Source organism: Monodon monoceros, unplaced genomic scaffold, assembly GCF_005190385.1.
Source record: "Monodon monoceros isolate NGI ecotype Baffin Bay Population unplaced genomic scaffold, NGI_Narwhal_1 Super_Scaffold_12, whole genome shotgun sequence".
Lineage (NCBI taxonomy): Eukaryota > Metazoa > Chordata > Mammalia > Artiodactyla > Monodontidae > Monodon > Monodon monoceros.
Window position 1 is genome coordinate 1,454,140 of NW_021703768.1, and position 21,474 is coordinate 1,475,613.

Below are 21,474 nucleotides of genomic sequence, written 5' to 3' on the forward strand. Positions count from 1 at the left end.
CGCTGGGGTCTCCTCTGAAGGCTCCTGAAGTCGCTGCCAGGCTGTCACTCGGCGCTGGGGTCTCCTCTGAAGGCTTAGCAGGGTGCAGGTCCTCCACGCCCACTCCAGGCAGCCCCGCAAGTCCTCACGATGCGGCAGCTCATGGGGAGGGTGCCACGTGGTGGCTTCTGTGTGTTGTGTGTGGCGGGGACGGGTCTCCTCCCGGGCGTGAGCACCCTCTGTGCTCAGTCCCCCCGTTTGTAAAATGGGAGTGGAAGTAGCCACAGGGTTGCTGGGAGACAAGTGTCTGAAGTGTCTGGTGCTTATCATCTTATCAAGACAGAGATCCTACACAAAGCTTCATTTTTAGAGGCATAAGTGAAAAATAGTGAAGTGGTACCGGCATCCTCTGGGTGTCTGCACACAAATGGCTCTCGCATCCAGGAAGGGCTGCAGCCCCAGCCTGCGTGGTCACCGGGCGGTGCGTCGTCCCCATGGGCACAGCAGGCCTGTCAGCCCGGAGACAGAGGACCGTGGATTTGGGGGTTTGGGCAGACGAGTAGTGGCGCCCCTTCTCCTTACACTGTGCAGTTTGGGACCACTTGGATCCAGACAGACGGGCCCCAGATGCCATCTTTGTAGCGATGCAGTCTGCACAGAGTTTGACTCGTCTGTTTGGCATGCGTTGCTCTGTGTCTGCAGGATCACCTGAGGCAGCATCTGGGCAGAACTCTGGAGGAAAGCAGTAGCTTGAAGTCTCTTCTGTTCAGCGTGAAAAAAGAAGTGAGAAACGCCGACACTCCATCCACACTGAACTTGCAGATCACTAGTGAGTTCACGGTTTACTTGTACTTGTAAGAGTCAGGATTTCACAGGATTCAGACTCAGCAAGTGCAGTGAAGCGGGGTCGGAGCCCCCAGCCCTGCCAGGGCGGGCACGCGTGCCCGGGACCGTCTCTCTCTGAGCTGCTGAAAGGCCACGGGGCCCTCCCCGGGGCGTCCTCCTCCTTGGTTACGGCTCCTTCCAGACGCAGGGCATTTTTGTTTCCCTCTTCACTGTCTTGGATTCTGTTTTGCCAGTTTTGCAAAAGTGCCCTTGGGATTTCGAGGTGGGGTGCAGCCTGCTCTGGGGTAATGTGAGGTGACGTGGGGTCCCACAGGGGCTTCAGCCTGAGTGTCTGCTCCAGTCTGACCTCTCGGGGGTCTGAAACTTCTTCCTAAAGGACCGGGTGGTAAGCATCTCAGGGCGTGAGCACAGTCACAGCCGAGACCCTCCGGGGCCCGCCGCCCGGTAACCGTCCCCACAGCCCTTCACCCCAGTCCTGTGGGCTGCCGGGGTCTTCTTCCTGAAGGCCCTGCTGTCCAGCAGCAGATCAGCCTAGGACCTCTGGCTGGCGCCAGGCCCACCTCCACCTGTCTGCTCCACACCGCACGCACCCCTCAGGGGTGCCCGGAGGGCAGAGTCCCGGGGCTTCATCCCCAACAGCAGGGGCGGGCGCTGGGCCCTGGGTGGGATGATTGCAGGTGGAGAGGGGGCTGCTTTGTTCACCCTGATGACCTTATCCCGTGTTTCCCAGGTGTGCTTTAAACTCTAGAATCATTTTAGTTTCCAGAATGTGGGAGTGTTGGGACTTCCCTCGTGGCGCAGTGGTTAAGAATCTGCCTGCCAGTGCAGGGGACACGGGTTCGAGCCCTGGTCCGGGAAGATCCCACATGCCACGGAGCAACTAAGCCCGTGCACCACAACTACTGAGCCTGTGCTCTAGAGCCCACGAGCCACAGCTACTGAGCCTGCGTGCCTAGAGCCCGTGCTCCGCAACAAGAGAAGCCACCGCAGTGAGAAGCCCACGCGCCGCAACTAGGGAAAGCCCGCGCGCAGCAATGAAGACCGAACGCAGCCAAAACTAAATAAATAAATAAATAAAAATTTAAAAACTGTGGGAGCACATTTCACTGAATATTGCTGCTTCTTTTCCCATCAGGATTTCAGACAAGTGTGAAGCGGCTCTCCGGGGAGATTGTGGAACTAAAGCAGCGTCTGGAGCACTACGACAGGATCCAGGAACTCACCCAGATGCTGCAGGAGAGCCGTAGGTGCCTGCCCGGGGCAGCAGGCCGCTGGTCCCGAGCCCACATGTGTTGCTGAGTTGACTCGGAGCTTGTGTGAGCTTCTGCGTCTTACTGAGCCGCGAGGTCCTTCCTGCTGCAGCTTCCTGGGAGGTGTTAAGGGGGGACGAGGGGCGAGGGAGAGGTGGTGCCGTGTCCTGGAGGCCTGCGCGTGCCCCCTCGGCGTGGTGGTTCTCGGTTGTTCTCGCAGAAACAGATTCCACCTTTGCCCCCAGCTCGGATTTTGTGAAGAGACCTGCGTGCTGGCAAGCGGGTGGGGCTGCGGAGGGGAAGCCGCGACAGTGGGGGGCAGGCCTGAGGGCAGCACTCCCCCCCCCCCCCCCCCCTTTCCCTGCGCCCCCCCCCCCCCCCCGTCCCCTTCTCACTGTCGGTCGAGGTCACCACGGCGGCCCCGGCTGTGACCTTGTGGGGATTGGAGGCCACAGGCCCCTGGGCCCATCCCAGCACAAGCCCCGCAGGGGAGGGCAGGCAGGCCGCAGGCGGGTGGGCTCCGTGGACTCGGTGTGGGCAAGGCAGGGCCGCAGCGCCTCTCCGAGCAGCAGGCGGGTCGGTGCTGAACCTCCGCCTGGCCCGTGGCTCTCCCAGTGTCCCGGCAAACGGGGTTTGTCGCTGGCGTGGCCAGCTTTGTGGAGAACGCGGCCCCGCGCTATCTGTGGCTCGCGGCGCCACGGAGGTCCCTCAGTCAGTGCCAACCGGGTGAGCTGGCAGCCTGGAGACGGGGTCAGCAGCGTGCAGCCCCACTTCCCTGCTGAGATTCCTCCAGAGTTAAAAACGGCCACAGCATTAAAGAACCCAGGCCTTTCCTATTGTGCCGTGTCCGTGTCAGAAGTGCAGTTGCCCGCGAATTAGAAATTTCCATCCTTGGACCTTTTCTAGAACTGGCGGGGAGACGCAGCCCCGCCAGGTGAGGGGCAGAAGCAGGGCCAGCGCGAGGGCCCTCGGGGCGGGGATGGGGCCCGGGGCTGAGCGCTGTCCCCTGCCTCGTCTCCAGGTCCCTGGTCAGCACCAACAAGCACCTCCTTTGGGAGCTGGGCCGGGTGCGGGCGCAGCACGAGGCCGAGGTGGAGCCGCTGCACTGGAGCCACAGGGAGCTCAGACCATGGCCCTGTGCCCCAGCCTCCCGCCCGCGTCCATGCCCTGAGCGCTCTTCTCCGTGGGTGTCTGTCTTCAGGGCCTGTGGGGCGGGGCGGGGGGGGGGTCTGAAGTGTCCTAAAACGACAGGCTCATCCAAGCCCCTTACATGTCTTGAGACAAACAGGTCAGTAGTTTTTCATCAAATATCTTGAGAAAATGCTGTATTTTTTTGCCTAACGTGCAAGAAAGCAGCTCTGTAGGACGGTTAAAGAAAATAATTGATTGTGTAACAAGCAACCCTTATTTAATGAACTAATACATTGTCCTAAAAAGTGGCTCTTCGATTATAACTGAGTTTCGCGTTGAGTTCTTTTATGAAATAAGCCGTGCACCACGGTTGATGAGCACGAACTGCAAGATCTGAGACTAAATACAAGTAACACCTAGAGCTGTGAAGAATAATGTCTGTGGCATTAACTTTCCACAGGAGAAATAACCGCCCAAGCCCCGCTCTCCTTGGTTTGCAGTTCATTTCTGAAAAGTATGTCCTAACAGGGCGTAAAATTAGATTTTTAGATTGGAAACGTTGTATCTTAGGTAATACTTGCTTTCTTTGGTGAAGCAAAGTGATTGTTGAGAGTGCCGTGCGGTGGACTTAGGGAGCAGAGCTGCAGGTCGAGAGCAGGGTCTGGCGCAGGCCCTGGGGCTCAGGAGGCGGCCCTCGCCTTCAGGTCGCGTTGCGTTTTCGTAACCACAGGGAAGTCGGTATGGGGGGGTGCGTGTTTCATCATGAGATTTTTTTTTTATTTAAAGATTTTCGCATGAATCCGTTTTCAGCTTGTAGAAGACTGTCGCCATGCTGTTACTTTATGTTTCTCGTTTGGGTTACGTTGAGCTTTGTATTTTTCATCAAATGTGGGAAGTTTGGGCCACGATTTCCTGTTATTTCTCCCTTGACCCGAGCCGCCTTTCCGATCCCCTCCCCCCAGCACTCCAGTGACGCCATGTCAGCCCCTGGGTCTGGCCCCCCCTTTCCCTAATCTTGGGTCTTTTCCTCCTTAGTGTTCTAGGAGCTTCGGTTGGGTGGTCTCTGTTGTCCCGTCACAGAGTTTACTGCTGTTTCCTCCATGCGCCTGATCTGCCGTTGGGCTTGTAGACTGAATTTTTAATTTTAGAAATTGTATATTCCTTCGTACTAAAATTCCATTTGGTCCTTTTTTATAAAAAGGAAAGAACACCTTTTTTATAAAGGTTTTATTTCCCATTATGTTCATGTTTCATTTAACTCCTTAACCATATTCTGAGTGGCGTTACTACAGATCATCTGGAACTGTTTGCGAAGTGGTGACACCAGCTAACGCTGCTGCTGGCAGGTACGTGGGGACACCTGCTGGCCCTCGCGCCCCACACTTTCCATCAGGCTTCTAGAAGTCCGCCTCCTAGGGAGTCCTGCACCTGCTGCCCCATCGGCCAGGGTGAGCACCTGCCTCTCCAAGGTGCCTGGTCAAGGATTTTCCCTATTTTCCTACCGGATAGTCTGTCTCTTAACTTGTAGGAGTTATTTGTAGTGCTGGGTACTAGTACTTTGTGCATTATGTTTGCAAATAGCTTTTTCTTGTCTTTCCACATTTTAATGGTGTGTTTTGATGAAGAGAAAATTTAAACTTTAAAGTTTTTTGTTGTTGTTGTTATTGATGTGGACCATTTCTAACGTCTTTATTGAATTTGTTGCAGTATTGCTTCTGGTTTTTTGGCTGTGAGGCATGTGGGATCTTAGCTCCCCGACCAGGGATCAAACCTGCACCCCCTGCTTTGGAAGGCAAAGTCTTAACCGCTGGACTGCCAGGGAAGTCCCAATTTAAACTTTAATAGGATGCAATTTATCAGTCTTTTTCATGATGATTTTTCTGTTTGTGGTCATAAAATATTCCATGTATCTTCTAAAAGAGCATACAGTTTTGTCTGTTTTGAGTATTAGATACATATTCTACCTGGAATTGACTTCTGTGCGTGTTGTGAGGGTTAAGGACCCAGTTCCGGGGTTTTCACATGTAGCATCATCCATTCACAAGACTCGTTGGTCACAAATGATTCATGTGTCTGTTCCCTCCACTGGGGTCCAGTCCGTCCCTGTGCAGCACCACACTCCGTAGGTCAAGACCTCCCGCCCCATGTCGGGTGCTTGGGCTACTTTTGACCCTGTGAATTGCATGAGCTTCAGAATTAGCTGGTTAAGTCGGGATTTTGTTTGGGATTGCATTGGTCGGTTTGGGAAGAGCTGACATAGGTAATATTGGGTCTTACAAGCCATGACTGTAGTATCTGTGTCCACTTATTAGATCTTCTTTAATGTATGTTAATTATAGTTCTATAATTTTCTCCATGGAGGTCTTATGCATCTTTTGTTATGTTTCTTCCTAGGTTTTCCTTATTTTGTGATGCCATATCTAAAAGATGTGTTTTTGAAATGTGTTTGTTTGTATTATATGGGAATAGAATTGATTTTTTGTACATTAATTTTACACCCAGCAATCTTGTTAGACTCGTAATAATTTGCCTGTAGCTGTGCTAGACTTTCTAGCACAGTCATGCCTTCTGTGAGTAATGGCTTTTCTTTTCTCCGTTCCATTCCTTTCCTCTGGGCTTTTACTTTATGTTTTCTTTTCGGTTTTGTTTTGAGTTTTGCTCTTCTGTGCTGGCTGGCATGTCTAATATAATTGTGGATTATACGTGGTAGTAGAGTGGGCATCTGTCTTGTTCTGGGTGTTAAATCAAAGGCGAGCTTTCACCACTTCACCACTAAACTTGCACCACTAAATTCGGGTTTTTGGTGGCCTTGCTCCTGTTGTTAATTTGCTAAGAATTTGTCATCGTGAGTGGATGAATAAGACACTCTGGTGCCACTACTGAGATGACCATGTGACTTTTCTCCCTTGTCCTATTCATATGGTTGTAACTACAGTAACTTTCTGGGAGAAGCACGACTTAGTGATGATGGGCTTTCCTTCCATACACGTTGTTGTACGTGGTTTGTGGGTGTTTTGTGTAGGATTTCGTGTTCCAGGTGTGCCACTTAATGTCCCCCTGGGCAGTCAGATTCTCTGGGCCATCGTCCTGGCTGGCAGTGCCTGCCTCGCAGGCCATCGTGAGGGCTGAGTGACTTGTGAGTACGGTCCCGGACAGGTCGCACACACGGCCGGTACAGCGTGAGTGTGGCTCTGAGAAGAACGTGGTACGTCCGTGTCCAGGGTGACATTTGTCCTTGCGATGCTGTTCCTGTTGGGGTTTGCGTCATCACTATCCTCTATTCCCAGCAGAATTTGTATAAGATTGTAACTGCTTCTTCCCTGAGTGCCTGCAGGTTTCTTATTCAGTTGATTTACAATGTTATGTTAGTTTTTGCTGTACAGAAAAGTGGTTCAGATAGATATATATCTGTATATCTATAGCTATATCTATATATATGTATACTGTTTCATATTCTTTTCCATTATGGTTTATCACGGGGTATTGAGTAGAGTTCCCTGTGCTACACAATAGGACCTTGTTATTTATTTTATATATAGGTAATGTTTATCTGTTAATCCCAAACTCCAAATTTATCCCTCCCCTCTGCCTTTCCCCTTTGGTAACCATAAGTTTGTTTTCGGTGTCCGTGAGTCTGTTTCTGTTTTGAAAAAAGTTTCATTTGTATCATTTTTTTGAAATTCTACATGTAAGTGATACCGTATTTGTCTTTCTCTGACTTACTTCACTTAGTATGACAATCTCTAGGTCCATCCATGTTGCTGCAAATGGCATTATTTCAATCTCTTTTTATGGCTGAGTATTCCATTGTGTATATGTACCACATCTTCTTTATCCATTTGTTGGACACTTAGGTTGCTTCCATGTCCTGGCTATTGTATGTAGAGCTGCAGTGAACATTGCGGTACATGACTCTTTCTGAATTATGGTTTTCTTAGGGTATATACCCAGTAGTGGGATTGCTGGGTCATATGGTAGGTAGTTCTATTTTTAGTTTTTTAAGGAACCTCCATACTATTCTCCATAGTGGCTGTACCAGTTCACATCTTGTGAGGAGATTTTTGACTTGATTCAGTTGAATTATGGTTTGGCAATGCAGCAGGGTGGGTTCTCAGGGGCCGTCCGTGTGCCTCCCCTGTAGCTGGTTTGGGGCCATGTGACCAACTCTGCAAGTGAAGGAGGCGTGTCTTCAGGGCCCAGCAGAGAAGAGCTGGTGGCCGCCCGAGTGGCACCCCTCCCCCCGGGCCCCAGCTGGCCTCCGTGTGAGTGAGATGCACACCTTGTTGCCCAGCCCCTGGACTTCTGGCTTCTCCATCGCCGTTGGTACTCACCTGGCCAGCACTGTGCGGGCTTCCCAGTTCTTCTTGAGTGAGTTTTCATAAGTTACGTTATCTCTAGGAATTTGTTCTTATGGCCTAATTTTCAGGTTTTTTGGCATGACGCTCAATCTTTTAATGACATTTTAATAGTTTCAGCATTTGAAGTTGTGTCCCTGTGGCAGAGACGTAGGGGCAGGTGTGTCCCTTCACGCAAGACCTTGCTGTTCAGGGGACGGGATGCAGCTGCCGTGGCGTCAGGCTCTGTCCCAGCTCCTGAGCTCAGGACCCTCGTCCAGGCAGCCCCAGTCAGTGACCGAGTGACCCCAGCAGGGCCCGGGGATGCCTCCAACAGGCCACTGACCGGGATCCTGGGCCAGCTTGGCGGTGGTCCGGAGGCCTCCGCTCCTGCGTCCTCCTGTGTGCCTCGGGGGTGGCGCCCACCGTGGACTGCTGACTGCCTCCGAGCTGCTGTGCAGCCCCACTCATTCTCCTTTCATTCCTCATCCTGGCGGTTGAGCTGCTACCACTTCTGTGTTTCTCTTGCTTTATCACCTAATGTAATTGATACATTTTAGTTTAAATCTGCCATCTCATTTTGTGCTATTTGTTCTACTTGGATGATTTATTTTCCTGTCTAGTGTTGCCGTTTTTAGATAATTTTCTGTCATTCACATTTTCACCTCTACAAGTTTGGAGGCTGTGTGCCCTGTTCCTGGTATGGTATCACAGCACATGTTCGTGTTTATTTGATCAGCACTCCTGACATCATACACGAGCCATAAGCACGTGACTCCCTGTGCACCCCTTCTGGCTTGCATGTCATGCTTTTCAGGTGCCTTAATGAAATATTTTGTTTAAATGAAATACAGTCACTATTTACCTGTAGTTATTTATTGTTTGCCCACTTCTCTCTCACATCTCAGACTCTCCGTCTCTAATCACTCTCTGCGTTTATAATTTCCTTTCTCACCTGCTGGCACGAGTCTCCCCATCATGGTCTAAAAACGTCCTTATTTTATGTCAGTTTTGATGGCGTCATCCCCGTTTTCAGGGCTGATGTGGGCGTCCGTGATGTGGTTTGTGTCCAGATCCCACTCCAGGCCTTGCACCTGGAGGGCGGCTGGCGCTCCCGTAAGTTGCAGCCTCTCCTGGGCGTGTCCGTGTTACCATAGTGCCCACGCGACTGCCCGTGCACACAGCGCACTTTTGAGGACCACAGACCCACGATTCAACACCTTTATTTGTCACTTTACCAATCTGACACAGTGTTAACAACAGGGAACACACGAGGAGGTATGCAGACAGACAGGGGCTGTTTCATCACAGGTTTGCAAGCCAGGCCTTGCACCGCGACTGACAGGTGACACCACGCCTCGGCCCTACAGACGCCCCCAGAGTTCCTGGTGAGTGTGGTTCTGAGTCAGAGCACCCGTTGACGTCCACACTGCTTGTCCCATCACACTGCAAAGTGATGCCCTCATCGCTCCCTAACAGTAAGAAAACAGTGCAAAAATAGATCGCATCTATATATACATTTATTTCCCTTTCCTGAAAAAAACTTAGTACAAACTAGTAGCATATGATCCCTTTCAAGTTTGAGTTATGTGCATCTCCTTTGTTGTTTGGCTTGGTTTGGAGAAGAGAGAAAGTTAACTAAAGCATCTCAAAGTGCAGGGCGACCACCTCCCAGGAGTGCCTGGGGCCACCACTGGCCACACTCTCCACTCCCACGGACAAAGGCCACACCCGAGCCACGGGATTTCACAGAGGGCTCCGTAGTCAGCGGAGGGAAGCTACTCAGGGTCAGAGTTCGAAGGACATTCTAGCCTCGTGGTGACTTCACAGCACAGCTGAATTGTCAACCTGAGTGGACAGAACAGGTGACAGTGGTGTCCCCACCTGCGTGCACTGTGGGACAGGGTGTGCCAGCTCACGCGGGAACATTCCCAGAGGAGGGAGCCTGCTGGGTGCTCAGGGGTGGGGACAGCACCAGCAGCCTCCCCTAAAGGTCCAGGCAGTGGCTGTTGTAGGGTTCGTGGGCCGTGGCGTCTGTGACCGATCTCCCTGCCGCCGCCGGCGTAGCCACAGAAGCAGCCACGGGCGGTGCGCGGCAGGGCCGTGTGCCGTTAAGGCTTGATCCACGGCAGCCGGTGGCTGAGCAGGCCCAGGCTTCGGGTGTGTGAGCCTCTGTCCGCTTGGTGCTTCAGAGGGATGCCTCGGCCTGCCCTGAGCTCTCGGCCAGTGGGGCGTGGACGTAGCGCAGCTTAGGCGATGCCGCTGGAGCTCCCCGTGCCTCTTCCTGACTGTAACTTTCATTGGCCTCAAACCTTAAGACTGAGGATACTCGAGGTGTAAAAATACTCCAGTATAAATATAGATCTCTTCCTATAATATTTTAAACGTACGTAATTTGAACTTCAATTTTGGTGAACTGACCACCGCCTAGTTGCTTATCCTACAGCATTAAATAGAAATAAATAAGTACTGTGGCACAATGTTCTCCAACGCTCGCTCTGCTGTCCCGGCGCTCGGCGCCGTCAGCGTGGTGCACCCTGACCACGGGCCCCTGCTTCCTGCTGGGCTTGCTGTGCAGTTTCCTTCATTCACAGAGAGACACGTAGTTCCTAGTTAACCACAGTTAGTAGAAGCGAATGGGTGTTGCATAGAACATGCAGCGAAGGCGCACACCTGCCTGTTTGTCCACAGCACCCAGAGCCTGAGGGAGGCACGTGTGTCTGCGCAGAGCTTGGAGCCCGAGCGCCGTGCTGTGTTTGGGCTACACACAGATGCCGTGACGGAGCCGACGGGGAGGGGGCCGCCGCTTCCTCCTGCCCTGAGCGGGGAGATGTGTTTCCAGAGCTACCCTTTGGGAAGGAGGCCTCAGGCGGGCTGGGGACACCTGAGACCCAGCCAGACGCCTCGGCCTCCGCAGCTCACGAGCCCGCAAGCACGGGGCTGGCCACGGGGGCAGCTGTGTGCACTAGACTTTCCTTAACCCAAGGGGGAGGTGCTGCTGTAGCCATCGGGAAGATGGGTTTCCTGCGGTGGGTGGTGTCGGCCCCGCAGGCCGGGCCCGGGGCGGGGGGGCAGCGTGAGGAAGCGTCCCAGGACGCCACTGGTGTCGTTTCTTCTGCTCAGTCCGCCTCCCGTGTGCTCCCGGGCAGGCCAGCCCCTGACTGGCTGGGAGGGCTGGACCCCCGTGTCCTGCCGCGGGACGGCTGTGCGGGGTGCTGGGCTGTCGGGCAGGCGGAGACCCGCGGCGGCTGGGCAGAGGATGGGTCTGGGGAGGAGTCTTGTCCCAAGTCCACGGAGAGGAACTGGCCGGCACTGGAACACGGGCTTTGCCATCTGTGATCAGCTTAGTGCCCAGAAACACTCTGCACGTTCAGAGTTCTCTGCAGACGCGATTCCCCAGGTGACTCTTGCCTCTGGAGGGAGGAGAGGCGCCCGGGGCGGGGCCGGCCTCCTGCCTGCCTTCCCCCAGCCCTCGGGCCTGTTTCCTGGTGGCGGATTGGGGGCCTGGCTGGGCAGCTTCGGATCCCCAAGTTTTAGAAACTTCCTAGACGGCAGCGATTCACATCTTCGCAGTGAGCCCCGGGTGCCTGTGCTCCGTCACTTCCTGGGTGATCGCGCGGTGAGGTGCCAGGCCTCAAGACGAAGCTGCCTGCAGAGGCTACCGCCATCTCGGGGGAGCCCCCCGTGCGAGGGGCCGCGTCGGCTGGGAGCGCTGGCCTGAGCCCCTCCGTGTGGGTGGGCAGGTGTCCCAGGTCCAGCTGTGACCAACGTGCCTGCCGTGGCAGTGCTGGCCTTTCTCACGGCCACCTGTGCCGTGTGTCCATGGAGGGGTGCCCCTCACCGGCCTGCTGCGCTGGACGCAGGACAGATCGTGGCAGGGCGGTTGGGTTCCCGGGAAGCATTCCCTGGGGGCTGCCATGGGCTGTCCCCGGGACCGAAACGAGGACCACAGGGTCCAGAGGGTTACACGCCGGGCTGTGGCCATGTCCATGCAAAGGGACACACCGCCAAGGGCCCACTGTGACAGCAGGAGCCCCCCACCCCACCCCGGCGTCTCAGAGAAACCAAACCCCGCAGATGCTACCGGCCTCGGGCCCTCCCCTGGCCTGGTCCTGCCCTGCGGCTTCTGCACTCCTGAGCGGGGAGGACAGGGCAGGCCACTCACGGAGGCTCCAGAGAGGCCAGAGGAAGCACAGCGGCCAGAGAAGCAAGGAGAGAGCCGTCGCACTACCCGCGCAGCCTCTAGCCCAGGGCCCCCGGGGTCTTTGCGGGTCGGGGCGCGGACACAGGGGCCGCTGGGAGGGAGTCACAGAGACGGGATATTCTAAGTCTTCCCTGAGCCGTTCTGAGAATAAACATGCATCACTGTTTCCTATTTCTTTTCAGGGAAGTGAAATGAACTGCCCTTAGTTTCCATTTTAAAATCTCGTGACGTCACACTTGGAGTCACTTTGGTCGACAGAGGCTTCTTCCTTTGCACGGCAGCCCTCAGCTCGGCGCCCGCCCTCAACGCAGACCTGGCGGTCGGTTTGTGCATCTGAGCGCGTGTGCGTGCGTGCGTGCGTGCGTGCACGGTGTGTGCGCAGTGCGTGTGCGTGCATGCGTGGGTGTGTTTGTGTGTGCTGGGTGTGCAAGCGTGCACTGTGAACCCCGCCTCCCACACCTCCGTGGTGCTCTCCGGGCCCCACGGTGCCCTGTCTGGGGCTCCCTCTGCTTTATCGGTGCTGCTGGTTGGTGCCTTGGCGCTTGCGGGTCAACACCGCCCCGACAGGGTCTGCCCACCAGCTCCTTTAAAACGCCCCCTTTGCTGCAAACCAGTGGCCAGTGTGGTCTGGCCCCGAGAGACACTTTGGAAAGGGCCATCTGCCCACTTCCTGGCGGGCACGAGGCAGGTGTGTTAGGAAAGGTGAGCCGGGGCCAAAGCTGGGGTGGAGGGGAGTGCGGGCCCGGGCGGGAGGCAGGCAGGCCTGGAGCCTCCGCGGCCGCCCAGCCCCGGGTCCGAGTCCTGCCTGCAAAGCACAGGAATGTAACGAAGTGTGAGGCGGCGGGGGACCGGACGACGGGAGAAGGCCCCGCCGGCTACTTGCCCCCCTGCACCTTCTGGTCGTAGGTGCCGGCGTGCTTGTAGCCCGGCACATAGCCCGACTCGTCCACCAGGTCCACGCGGCCCGCCCTGCCCTTGCCCCTGCCCGACGGGTCGAAGCGCTCCTTGTGGGAGCCCGTGAACTTGGTGGTGTCCGTGAGCCGCGACACGGTGGGCGAGGAGATGGCTTTCTGCAAGAGAGCGGGGAACAAGGTTAGGGAAGCCGCCAGGGCGAGTCCAGCCCAGGGGCCCAGACCGCAGACGGGGGCCGCTGGCGCCCGGGAACCACGCTTCTGCCTCCTTCCCGAGACCCGCCCGCCGTACTCACCGTCACCCCCGAGATGATGGGGGCCTTGCCCTCGATGAGCTGGTGCACCTCTCGGACGGCCTCCTCGCTGCTCTTGTCCTTGAATCTCTTCTTGGCCAGCTCCTCCAGTGCCTCCTTGAACTGCTCGAATGAGATGGTCCTGCAGGACTTGCCCCTGCAGGGAGAGGGGGCTCAGGGGGCTCCCACCGGGCCCAGGCATGGGGAGGAGGCGCTGAGCAGTCACTGGCCTGGGACCCGCACCCCACCCAGGGCCCCGCTGACATCGGGGGACCCCTCACCCCACCTCTTTCCCACAGCCCAGAGCGAGTCTGCCATTAAAACACAGAACGTGCCCCTGCCCCACCCTGGTCTGCAGCATTGCACCCAATAGTCGGTTGCCATCGGCAATGGCAGCAAATATAAATCGTCTTGGAACAAAGTTGAAAGGAAGCACGTCCTTTATGAACGACTGGACATCAGAACACATCCTGGTCTGGTTCTAAAGCGGGCGAGCGTGTGGCCTCCATCAGAGGGAAAGTCAGGGTGAAAAGCACGTCAGATCCCATGGCACAGAGGCAGCTGCAGTCCTGGCTGCGGCCACCGGCCTGCGTGGGGTCGCCAGGGGGTGGGGGGCACGGTCCCCACTCAGGGACAGGACTGGGGGCCGCCTCCCCGTGGCCGGGGCCTGACCAGCACTGGGCGGGCTGGGGCACAGCCGGGACCCGGGAGCAGCTCCTCCCCCGGAGGCATCCCACAGCTGCCCGGGACCTGGTAGATCGTTCTTGCAATTTCTTTCTCCTCCCTCCCTCCCTCCCTCCCTCCCTCCCTCCCTCCCTTTCTGGCTGCGTTGCTTCACGCGGGCTTTCTCTAGTTGCGGTGGCAAGCAGGGGCTTCTCATTGCAATGGCCTCCCCCATTGTGGAGCACGGGCTCCAGGCGCGTGGACTCAGTAGTTGTGGCGCACGGGCTCAGCTGCTCCGCGGCATGTGGGATCTTCCCAGACCAGGGCTCGAACCCATGTCCCCTGCGTTAGCAGGCGGATTCCCAACCACCGTGCCACCAGGGAAGTCCATTCTCACAATTTCAAAATGGCTCTAGACTGGCTCTTGCTCTTTACGAATTTTAACTGAAAAACACTTCTGCCACTTTGGATCTTCCCCAGCTAATCCATCCGGTGAGGCTTTCAATGTTCTACAGTAAGAGGAGGTGGGGGGAGATGCCCCGGGGACCAACAGAAAGGCTGCCTGCAGAAGCCAAGGGCTCGAGACTGTGCAGCCGATGGCACCCAGGGGACCGGCTGGAGAGGCGAGGGCAGAGTGGGAGGGGGCTGCCCCCACGTCAGCACCGGCCGCAAAGCCACAGGGACGGCCGCAGAGCGGCCACAGGACAGTCAGAAACAGGCCACATGTAAGGGTTTTTGACAAGGTTGCATAAGCCAATGAGTGCAGGTGGAACTGTCCTTTCAGCGGCCGGAGGCTGTGCACAGAGGAAGGGGCCTGGCCTGTGCCCCACGCCGTCTACAAGGTTAACTCAACTGGACCACAGTCCTGCATTTATCATAGACCCCGAACCATCCAACTTCTGGATAAGCATCCCAATGAAACTCTTCGTGACCTTGGCTTAGGCAAAGATTTTCTCAGGAACGACCCCCCAGAAACAGTCCATAAAAGACAAACAATGAATTGGACTTGACCAAAAATTTTAAAACCATGCTCTTCAAAAGATACTGTTAAGAGAAGTAAAAGACAAGTCACAGATGGAGAAAATCTGATAAAGGACTTGTATCTGAAATACACAAAGAACTCATACCTCAACAACAAGAAAAAAACCTAATGTAAAAAGTTGGGCAGGGGCTTCCCTGGTGGCGCAGTGGTTGAGAGTCCGCCTGCCGATGCAGGGGACACAGGTTCGTGCCCCGGTCTGGGAAGATCCCACATGCCGTGGAGCGGCTGGGCCCGTGAGCCATGGCCGCTGAGCCTGCGCGTCCCGAGCCTGTGCTCGGCAACGGGAGAGGCCACAGCAGTGAGAGGCCCGCGTACTGCAAAAAAAAAAAAAAAAAAGTTGGGCAAAATATTTGAACCGGACACTTTGTCAAAGATCTACAAGTGCAAACCAGCCCGTGAAGGACGCTCCACGTCACTGGGCACCAGGGAAATCAGGTTAAACCGGGATGTGGCCCTGCCGCACACCCACTGGGACAGTGGAAGTAAGTAAACCAGATAAAAGGACACCACGGTGTGGAAGGGTGCAGGCGGCAACATCCCCCAGAGGTGGGCTGGCAGCCCACGCACAACCCCGCGACCCCTCCTGGGTCTCACTCGCACGTAAACCTGTGCGTGTGTATTGCTCTCCTATTCGTGGTTCTGTTCAGTCACCAGGACTCCAACAGCCCAGCGGTAAGCGATAAACATGCCTCAGGACGTCCCCTGTGCATGCCGGGACTCACAGGCACTTGACACGTGAGCCTGCGGACACGGGACGTGCTGACCGGCCAGCCCAGGGTCGGGAGACAGCAGAGGGAGGACACAGCCGCAGGGGCCATGGGGAGGACGACCGAGTCGTGCCACCAGCGAGGCCACGTGGGCGGGTGGTGAGCGGAGCCCGAGAGGCCTGGACGGCTGTCAGGAGGGGCACCTGGACCGCAGGCCTCATCAGAGCCCCCGTGTCCGGCGGTGGGTTCCACCCCTCAAAGCCTGGCTGCGACGCCACGGCGGCTCTGAGGTCCATGGGCCGGGCCGGGGGGATCCCTTGGCCCAGCTGTCCCGGGCAGCGTGGTCCTGGCCTTGTCGGGGCGGGGAACCTGGCATCCCTGCTGGTTGCTGACCCGCGACGGCCGCGGGGCCCCGCTTGTTTGTCCTGGGTTGTCCAAGGCGCTCCTGTCTCTATTCACGGATGCCAGGCCTGACTGCCAGCCTGGTGACCGGCCGCTGGGGCACCAGGCACCACCAGTGTGAGTCACTCGGGCTGGGGGCGGGGGCGTGGCCGACGGGGCCTCCATCAGAGGCCGCATTCACATCAAGTGGGCGTGCGGGCCCAGGGCGCTGACCTGCCTGCTCCACCTGGCGGGGCCGGGTGTCCCCGCGTGTCCCCACCGTGACCGCCAGGCAGGGTCTCAGAGCCCGGGCTGGGCTGGCAGGGAGCCTTCCCCAGGGGGCCCCGTGGCCCCCGCTGGGAGCAGTCCCTGGGGAGTTCTCGAATGACACTGCCAGCCTCTTCCCTGGAGACACGTGATCACTTTACACGGCTCCCCACACACAGGGAGCCTGTTCTCCAGAGTGCACAGAACTGGAGGGGGTCCCCCACCAGACCCCCCTCCTCCTGGCTCAGGGCTGGGGCCAACCAGTGCCCTGCTCAGAAGGCTGTTGTTCTGCTAGAAATCTGGTCCAGCAGTAATGGGGTCACTGGTCACACACGAGGCCCCGTGGCTTGTGCTTCCCAGGCCCTGCGTCCCCAGACCTCCAGGCCCAACACAGGGCAGGCAGAGGGCTGAGCCCGGCCACTCCCGAAGTTCATCAGGGGCACTCGATGCCAAGGATCTGGGCGGGGGGTGGTGGTGGTGGGGGGTCAGCGCATCCCTCCGAGGACAGAGGTCTGTGTCTCCAGGGCCAGCGTCATGAAGGCAGCTGGACTTTGGCTAACATGTCCTAGGACGGAGCAAGGGGCCCCCTCCGGACCACAGATAACATGCCACTTGGGGGCTGGAGAAAGCTGACTCCCAGGCTCCCCTGAGCAGCAGAAGCTGGGACCTGGGTGACCTGTCCAGAGAGCAGGAAGTGGGATCTGGAGGGGGAGACTCGGGCACCAACGAGGGTCAGAGGAGGGAGCCTCTGGGATATTCCCATCAGACCCTGGGCCAGCGGGGCTGTGCGAGTTGCCACGGGAGCGCTGTCTGCAGGTCCTGGATGCCGTGTGAGTATGCAGTGTGATGTGGCAGCTGCCCACACGTCTGGTACCAGGCCTTGGGAGTGGGCAGACGCCAGCCCCCTGCTCCTGGGCCCCGGGGACCACGCTGCTGGCAACCTGGAAGGAGGCTGCTGACACCCATGTCTGGCGGCCTCCAGGCCAGCCGCCTGAAGGGCAGCTGTGACCCCAACAGTCAGCTACTCCCCAAGCAGGAAAGAGCGTCCTAAGTTCCTCCTGACTTTGCGAGGGCCTAACGCAGGCTGGAGGCTCAGGGATGGGTTCTGGGGACAGATGCACTTGAGGTCATTGAAACCACTTCTGGGTGTTTGGGGAAGGTCATCAAAAGGCCTGTGTGCACTGGCGTCCAACACCGATATCAGCAGTGTGAGGAGCCAGCATGGGCGGAATTGCCCGATTCCTGCCCCCCAAGCCTTGGCCCTCTGTAGACACGCCAGGCAGGCCCCAAGGAGGCCAGGGCAGAAGCCGCTGGATGCCCTGCACAGCTTCGGGCGGCCAGGAGAGGCCCCCGCGGAGGACACTGTGAGACCCCCAACGCCACAGCTGGAAGCACGTCCTAGGACCAGGGCCCCGAATGCCGCAGCCTCACCCACCAGGCTGCGGGGAGGGGCAGGGCAGGGCAGGGTCGGGCGTCAGGCCCTGAGCGGGCGCTGGGCCCCGCTGGCGTGCCCGGGACCGCACAGCGCACCCGGCTCTGCCCGCCGCTCCCGAGGCATCCCGCCCGGCCTGGGTCTCTGCACCGATGCGCCAAGCTCTGCGCTTCAGAAGGTTCCCTCCGCAGCTCGTGCGGCAAGAATGGGCCGCGTCCCCCGCCCCGGCGTGCGTGCTCCTAACCTGCAGCCCAGACAGGGCTCCAGAGTCACGGGAAACGCCACCATTGGCCAGGAAGCCGGCGAGTGGGGGCCAGGAAGGGCCAGCAGAGCCCCCCTCAGCCTCCCTGGCCTTCCCACCTGGGCACACACGCAGGGGACCCTGCGGCCCACAGACCCCCGGCGGGACTTATGCGAACGGGGTCCTGAGTTAATTCCTCCCGCCCTGGGGCCGGGGGGTGGGTGGCGGGGGGCAGCCCTGGTCCCGGAGACAGCAGTCTTCAATCAAGGCCTGGGGAAGAGCTGCAAGAAGCCTGTTTAAAACTTAACACATAGTAACACGCAAACAAACAAGCGCTGCCATGGCGACGGGCCTAAACAGAGGCTGCAGATACCGCGCTGGCGGCAGGGCTGCGGCGCCATGGCAACCGCCCCAAACAGAAACAGCCATCGCCGTCGGCGACCCGTGCGCTTCCGCGCCCACGGCTCCCGCGAGCTGAGGCGCTTCTGCCGCGGCTGCCACCTGGAGCGGCCGCGGTCCCACGACCCGCGCGCCCCACGCTCCTCAGACCCGGTCCCCCAGGGGTGGCTCCCAGCCTGTCCTGCAGGACCCCACGACCCGACTCAGGGCACCGCCCCCCCAGGCCCCCCCCAGGGAGCACTGTCTCCCTCTCCGTTCCCAAGGGCAAGGTCCCCCGCTGCACAGCTGGGAGGTCCGGGGGACCCTCCCCCAGAACAGGCTCTCCCAAGTGGGACACAGGTCACAGGGACCCCACAGGGAGTTCAGGTCCAGGAGGGCAGAGGGGGAGTAGCCACAGGCTGGTCTTCACTCTGTCTTGACCACGACCCCTGGCCGGGCCGGGGCCGCAGCCGCCCACTTCCCGCGCCGGCCCGCGCCCAGCGAGCCGAGGCAGAGACCCTGGGGCCCAGAGCAGCCGGGCTCTGAGGTGGGGCCCCCGTAGTGCCTGGGCGCCAGGGGCCAAGCCTCCTCCCTGAGTGTCTGAGCAGCGTCCTGCCCTCCAGAGCGGGACCGGGACCAGACGGGGCTCCCTCTCCCGGGGCGCAGGAGGGCCCGTGTGCCTCCACTGCCCGTGCCTCCACGCACGGGGCCTCCAGGGCCTGTCCAGGGCGTCTGTCCTCCGGGTGAGCCGTGACCAGCACAGTGGAGACCTGAGTTCTACCTGTGTGTGCATGCACGTGCACGTGTGTGCGAGTCTGTGTGATGCCTCGGGGATGCTGTTGCTGTTCTCAAGGTGTGGTCACAGGGTGTGAAGGGCAGGAGAAGGGGGAGGGGGCGTGTCGATGCCCGGACCACACGCCCGAGCCCGTGTGCACACGCGTGCAGACACACACACACGGACAAGCACACGGTGCCCACCGTTCGTCACCCCCGCTCTTCACACGCGAACGTCCCCCAGAGCTGAGGGGAGCGGCGCCACAGACGCCCACCTCCCGGACTCGTGCCCCTGCCCCCAGCAGCCCCCCACGGGCCGGGCTCTGCCACCTGAGACCCCTCAGGCTGTGGCAGCGTCCCTGACCTGGGCTCCCGGCCCCACTGGGGCGTGTTCTGGTTCAAACTCCCGGGCATCTTCTTCCGGGCGGGGACGGCGTCCTGAAGCGTCGCCTCCTGGCTGCCCGAGAGAACGCGGGGCCCCGCTACCACCCCCCTGGTCCCAGGCGCACACGTACTTGATCTTGCTGAAGACGATGTCCACGTCGGTGATGGTCACGTTCCTGCCATCGATCACCTGGCAGTCCCTGCACAGCTTGGACCAGTTCTTGCCATGCATCTCCTTCCCGGTGGCCCTGGTGTCCCCGTGCACCGCAAACCTCCGGAAGGCCTCCTCCAGGGCGCTGAGCTCCGGGCCCGCGGCGGCTGCCCCCTCGCTGGCACCCTCCGACTCCAGTGACAGCCTCTTGGCTGCCTTGTCCTTCGCGGGGTCCCCTGGGGACTTGGGGGGCGTCTTGTTGGCGGGCTTGGGGGTCTTGGGCCTGCTGTCAGCCATGCTACTGGGAGGAAGCAGCGAGAGGTCACCTGCTTTTGCGGGCGGCTGCCCAAGGCCCCCGCTGCCCGCGGACAGGGGCTGTGGCCTGCCAGGGACAAAGCGTCCATCTGCTGCAGGACACGGCGAGGCCCCTCCAGCCCCGGCGCCCTGGCCGCCAAGTCCCCGACAGTCAAAGCCTCCAGCACGGGGGGGCACAAGCCAGCCTCCTGGGGGACTCGGGACCCTCCTGCTCTGGGGGCTCCCCGAGTGACACCTTCCCGGGCATCGGTGGGGTGACACCATCCTCGGGGAAGGGATCCAGAACGGTCACGCTGCTGCGCCCACCTCAGGGCCCGGTCTGCTGACCAGGGTGCCCCCCACCCAGGGGGCCGAACAGGCTGCTAGTAGGAGAGGGAAGCCCCAGGCGAGAGCAGGGGTCTGTGGAGACTCCGAGGGCCGAGCGGGGCTGCGGCCCGGGCCCAGGGTAGGGGGGCTCACGTTGGGGCGTTGGCTGATGGCGTCAGGAGCCCAGTGAATGCCCAAAGCTGAGCCCGGGTCCCCACGGGGCTGAGAAGACCCCTCCACCTCCAGCAGCTCCGGGGAGCCGGGAGCTGAGCACCAACGCCCACCCCCAGAGTCACGGCTAGTGGTCAGCGGGGGGAAGTAGGCAACCTGGCATTGTGGGGGTCCCGAGCAGGGCCCTGCTGAACTCAGGACCTACAAGTTCCCCAAACAGAAAAGGCAGTGCAGCTCAAGAGGCTCAGTGGCTGGTGAGGACGGTCCAGGACCCCGGGGCTCAGGGCAGGGGGACATGACTGGGGATGTGGTGATGAGCTCCAGGAGCCAGCTCTCCATCCTGGGCTCCACGTTTGTAGCTTAATAAAGGAACTTGAAAATTACTTTAACAAAAACAACAGGAGTGAGACCCTACACGCAGATGGGAAGCTCTCCAAGGTGACTTCCTGTTGTGGGGAGAAGCAGGACGGTGGGGGGAGCAGAAATAACACAGCCGATGTTGGAGCCATCAAGGACGAACAGTAACCACGTGTGGGCCTGCACCTCGTGACCAGGCATCGCTGTGGCTGGCTGTGGACGCGCAAACCGGAGGCCCCGCGGGCTCCGGCCCTGCTCCCTCCACGTGACGCTTGTCAGCAGCTGGTCCCCGCGGTGGCACCCGGGCCAGGGGTAGGAGGAACAGGTGGGTGGGCAGGTGAGGTGGAGGGAACTGTGTGAGTGTCACCTGGCCAGGCCCTGCTGAGGCACGGCTGACCCCGCGGGCTCCGGAGTCGGGAACTGGTGAGGGATTCACGGCGGGTACGGGGATGGACTGCATTACCGGATTTGCATTTTCAAATGAGGGTTTGGAGAGGGCAGGGCAGCTGCAAGGTGGGCTCACAGACCAGAGTGGAAGGAGATGCAGGACGGGCGGACCTGGGGACGCCTGCCCCAGAGTGTCCACCAGGCTCCAGGGACCATCCCACCACGGGGGCCCAGCTGTCTTCAGACACCACGTGATCCCCTGGGTCCACCAGCCCCTCACAGGCTGTCCGCACCCCAAAAAGGCGCCACGAGGCCTGTGTCTCCAGAATGATTCTCCCTGGCAACGCCCTTAAGACGTGACTATCTGAAAAACCTATAGAAAAGGTGACCCAGGACAGACCCTATATGCCACAGTCACAGCTTCTGCGTGACATCAGCCCACAGTGCCCCCGGCCAGGAGGGCTGGGAATCCATGTTAGCGATGTGCCTGCAACAGGGCCAGGTGTGCCTGTGAGCTGGGCCAGGTGTGCCTGTGAGCTGGCCCGGGTGTGCCTGTGAGCTGGGCCGGGT

At 59.0% G+C, this 21,474-nt stretch overlaps 2 protein-coding genes across 2 annotated transcripts in view; one reads left to right on the top strand and one right to left on the bottom strand.

The window, feature by feature from the left end:
* CEP72 (centrosomal protein 72) overlaps positions 1-12,037 on the top strand; it is a 40,393-nt gene extending 28,356 nt beyond the window's left edge. Inside the window, 3 exon segments of the mRNA XM_029218610.1 lie at positions 682-808; positions 1,961-2,068; positions 11,927-12,037. Coding sequence (XP_029074443.1) covers positions 682-808; positions 1,961-2,068; positions 11,927-11,934 — 243 coding nt within the window. The 3' untranslated portion in view covers positions 11,935-12,037.
* Positions 8,511-21,474, bottom strand: part of TPPP (tubulin polymerization promoting protein) — a 23,792-nt gene continuing 10,828 nt past the window's right edge. Inside the window, exons 2-4 of the mRNA XM_029218611.1 lie at positions 19,349-19,666; positions 12,952-13,105; positions 8,511-12,814 (exon numbers count right to left, since the gene is read on the bottom strand). Coding sequence (XP_029074444.1) covers positions 12,620-12,814; positions 12,952-13,105; positions 19,349-19,665 — 666 coding nt within the window. The 5' untranslated portion in view covers position 19,666 and the 3' untranslated portion in view covers positions 8,511-12,619. The remainder of the gene's footprint in view (positions 12,815-12,951; positions 13,106-19,348; positions 19,667-21,474) is intronic.